The sequence below is a fragment of the Brassica napus genome, chromosome C4 (assembly GCF_020379485.1).
Source record: "Brassica napus cultivar Da-Ae chromosome C4, Da-Ae, whole genome shotgun sequence".
In the NCBI taxonomy this organism is placed as follows: domain Eukaryota; kingdom Viridiplantae; phylum Streptophyta; class Magnoliopsida; order Brassicales; family Brassicaceae; genus Brassica; species Brassica napus.
Genome location: NC_063447.1, coordinates 61,166,888 through 61,170,472, shown reverse-complemented (window position 1 = coordinate 61,170,472; position 3,585 = coordinate 61,166,888). Strand labels below are relative to the sequence as shown.

At 37.6% G+C, this 3,585-nt stretch overlaps 1 protein-coding gene across 1 annotated transcript; it reads right to left on the bottom strand.

The window, feature by feature from the left end:
- Window positions 1–259: 259 nt before the first annotated feature.
- LOC106391704 (polyamine oxidase 2) lies at window positions 260–3,577 on the bottom strand. Its single transcript, XM_013832404.3, has 8 exons — window positions 3,065–3,577; window positions 2,566–2,681; window positions 2,401–2,489; window positions 2,198–2,311; window positions 2,031–2,118; window positions 1,727–1,915; window positions 1,556–1,653; window positions 260–1,169 (listed from the first exon to the last, which is right to left on the bottom strand). The coding sequence occupies exons 1-8, from the start codon at window positions 3,102–3,104 to the stop codon at window positions 431–433; spliced, it is 1,473 nt and encodes a 490-aa protein (XP_013687858.1). The 5' UTR covers window positions 3,105–3,577; the 3' UTR covers window positions 260–430.
- Window positions 3,578–3,585: the final 8 nt, after the last annotated feature.

Below are 3,585 nucleotides of genomic sequence, written 5' to 3'. Positions count from 1 at the left end.
GAAGCATTTGTAAATGTAAACAAAGTGGTTTTTTTGGTTTGAATAAAATTTAACATTCAAAAAAAAAATCTTAGAAAAAAATTGATTTGTTAACAATTATACAAATTAAAAGAAAATTTATTTACATGAAAATTTATAACATAGTGTAAGAAACTAGTGTACTAAATTCCACAGAAAAAGAGAGAAATGAGTTAGAGGCTATATAACTCATAGCGGAAGTAAGAAAAGTTAATACTTAAATCCTCAAAGGTGATAGTCATATATAAATAGGGATATAAATATATCACAAGGCATAATGTTCACATTCAAAAGTTTTAATGATCCAACACTATAATAGTTATTGTTTTCCCAACAAGACAAGCCAAATCACTTACAGGAACTTTATAGCACAACAGATTGCATAGACTGGTTTGATAAAAGATGAATGAGTTCAGAGACGAGATATAAGAAGAGGAACAGAAGCAGGTCCTTCTTCACCCATCACAGGCTGAAACAGATCCAACTCACCATACCTCTCCAACACACGCATCCTACAATCCTCACCAGCCATCAAACCAGTTGAATACGCCCCATGAACCGACCCCGGGAAACTCGAGCTCGTCGCTTCACCAGCAAAGAATAAATTATCCACCGGAACCCTAAGCCTCTCATACAAATCATGAGGCTTCCCCACGATATCATAGCTATAAGATCCCAACGAGTTCACATCAGACCCCCACCTCGATACTAGATACTGCACGGGAGGCAGAGCATCAGGAAGAATCCTCTGGAGCTGCAAGACGGCGAAATTCGCAGCTGCTTCATCAGACATCTTCTCGATGTCTTTGGCGAGCTGACCGGCCGGCATGTAGACCAGAACCGGGTGTCCTGTGGCCTTGTGGAGGTTTAGAAAATAGCTGCAGCCGTAGGAGGTTTCTGCGACCACTCCTAGAAACTCTACTTTCGGCCAGAAGACTTTTTCGAAGTGGAGTACGATCTTGTTTTCGATTCCTACTCCGAGATCGTTGATGGCTTCTTGTTTCCACTCTGGTAGCTTTGGTTCGAATGTTATGGTCCCGGATTTTAAGACACCGAGAGGAACAGCGATTACTGCAGCGTCTGCGACGAATGTTTGTCCGTTTTCTGTTGTTACCTTCACTCCATTGTACCGTCTTACGATCTTAGTAACTCTGAGGAAGCAAAAGAACCAGAGGTTATGACTACAACAGCCTTAAAAAAAGGGCAAATCTCCTAAAACGACATCAGAAAATATTTTATGATCAAAATGTCCCACAAAGAAAAATAACCAAAATAAGTTTTATTAAAAAACAAAAGATTAAGATACTATTATTGACATTTATAATAATTTTATATTTTATATTTTATATCATAAATTCTAGACTCTAAACCATAACATCCCAAAAACTAAATCCTAATTTTAGATCAATTTACCCTATATGTGTCTTTTTTACTCTTTCATTTTTTTATTTGGAAACTATTTTTGTGATACAAACTTTTTATGATTATTTTAAAGTAAAACAAGCTAAAAACACTTGAAAAGCGCAAAGCTTATTACCTATGGCCTAGTCGAATATCAATCCCTTTGGACAAAGTATTGATGACAGGGCGATACCCTCTAACCATAAGACCATGTCCACCAGGAAGCAACTCCTCCTGCACATGTTTAGGGATGTTAAACAGACAATCAAGAAACAATGTTTTAACAAGAGGAAGAGAGTAACTAAACCTGGTCCCAACACTTTGCGGAGATGGTGTCAGCATCGGCAGCAAACCATCCTTCCATGCGGCATAAGTACCATTGAAGTACATTGTGTGCAAGCCCCTCTAACCTCAGCTCAGGTTTCCTTGAAAACACAATTGAGAAGGCCTGAGATATTGACATGTCTGCCTCCTGCTCGTCTCTGACCTTATTGATCTGCATTTTCAAAATAAGAATCTAGTTAGGACGAGCATAAAACAAAGACTAACCCAAGAATCATAATATGATGTAATAAAAGAAATAAGAAAATGAATGTGAGGGGGACATGAACCTCTTCCAAAATCTGCTCAAATGTAACGCCAACCTCCGTTACCAACTCTTGAGGAACTTGATTGCCATCCATATCAAACAGAGCATAGCTGCATTAAACAAAGTATTATGCCGAATTAAAAAAAAAATAGAGACAAAGATTAGGCATATCCAAATTGTTATACATACCTTTCAAGATCATGATCGTACAAGACCGAATTGTCACCACTAGTACGATACAAGGGCAGTCCCAGCCTCCCAATTACTGGTGCCAGAGGATTCTCTTTGCACACTCCGTGCAGCCTGCAACAAGATACTGTAGCGTTAGCAATGGTAACCAAAAAAACTAATATATGAACCAACAAAAAGATCAAAAAGAGCTGTGAGATTACCATGATGCACCAAGATCAACAGGAAAACCGAATGAGTAATCAGTGTGAACTCTTCCACCAATCCTATCACGGGACTCCAGTACCACAACCTAAAAAAAAACACAAACGTGAGAAAGTGATGATCATCATCCTAAATGAATCCAAGTTGCAAGGGGATATACAGACCTGAAAGGAAGCATCTTGAAGAGTACGAGCAGCAGAGATTCCACCAAAACCACCTCCAATCACTATCACAGACGGTGACCTTGTCTTCATCCTCCCACCAGCTGAAAAGCAATTAGCTGTGATAATATATATGAAACAAGGAAGAATCAACGATCATTCAGGTCCAATAAATTAACGATTTATAACAAAAAAAAAACGTGTGACAATTCTAGCTACGGTAACACCTACACATCGTCAAAAGATGCCCACACAATAAAATCAAACAACGAGCCCACAAAGTAATCAAATCACCGACAGAGAAATTAGCACGAGGGCAAAACTAATAACCGAGAAAATTTAAAAAACTTTTTTTTTATTACAGAACACATACTTTTATTACAGAAGCCAAACTTTTATTACAGAAGTCATCTAGATTCGTCGTATATTCAGACACACATAAAAATATTTAATAAATTAAAAAAAGACAGAATGATCGAAAAAGGTGAAAAGAATAAAATACCTCTACGGATTTGACGATCAGAGTTTTTCCTCGACTCCATGATTTTTTTTCAATTGATCAAACGATTAGAATTAAGATTACTATTATTATTATTATTATTATTACTATTAGAAGGAAGCTGAGGAGAAAAATGAAGGATGAAGATAAGAAGACAAGTCGTAAAGTGGCTCGATATCGATGATGAAAAGATCAGGCTTCCAAACAAATTCATGCGATTTCTCTCTTTCTTCACAATTCTCTCCCTCCTGATTCTGTTTTTTTTTTTAATTTTAAATTCACTCTGCCTGCTCAAAACGATCAGTGTAAACGTGGATCGGTGATGATCGGAGAGATCGGATGCGTAATTCAAGCGGGACAATCGGGAGAGAATATCAAAATCGCAGAGATGAGAAAAGAGAGAGAAAGTTTGAAAGAGAAGAAAAAAACAGAGGCTGCTAGAGAGAGAAAAAGAGACAGGCTTAATTTGGCTTTCGAGTTCCTGAAGTCGAGAAAAGTAGGTTGGGGTTGCTTTACCTATGCTT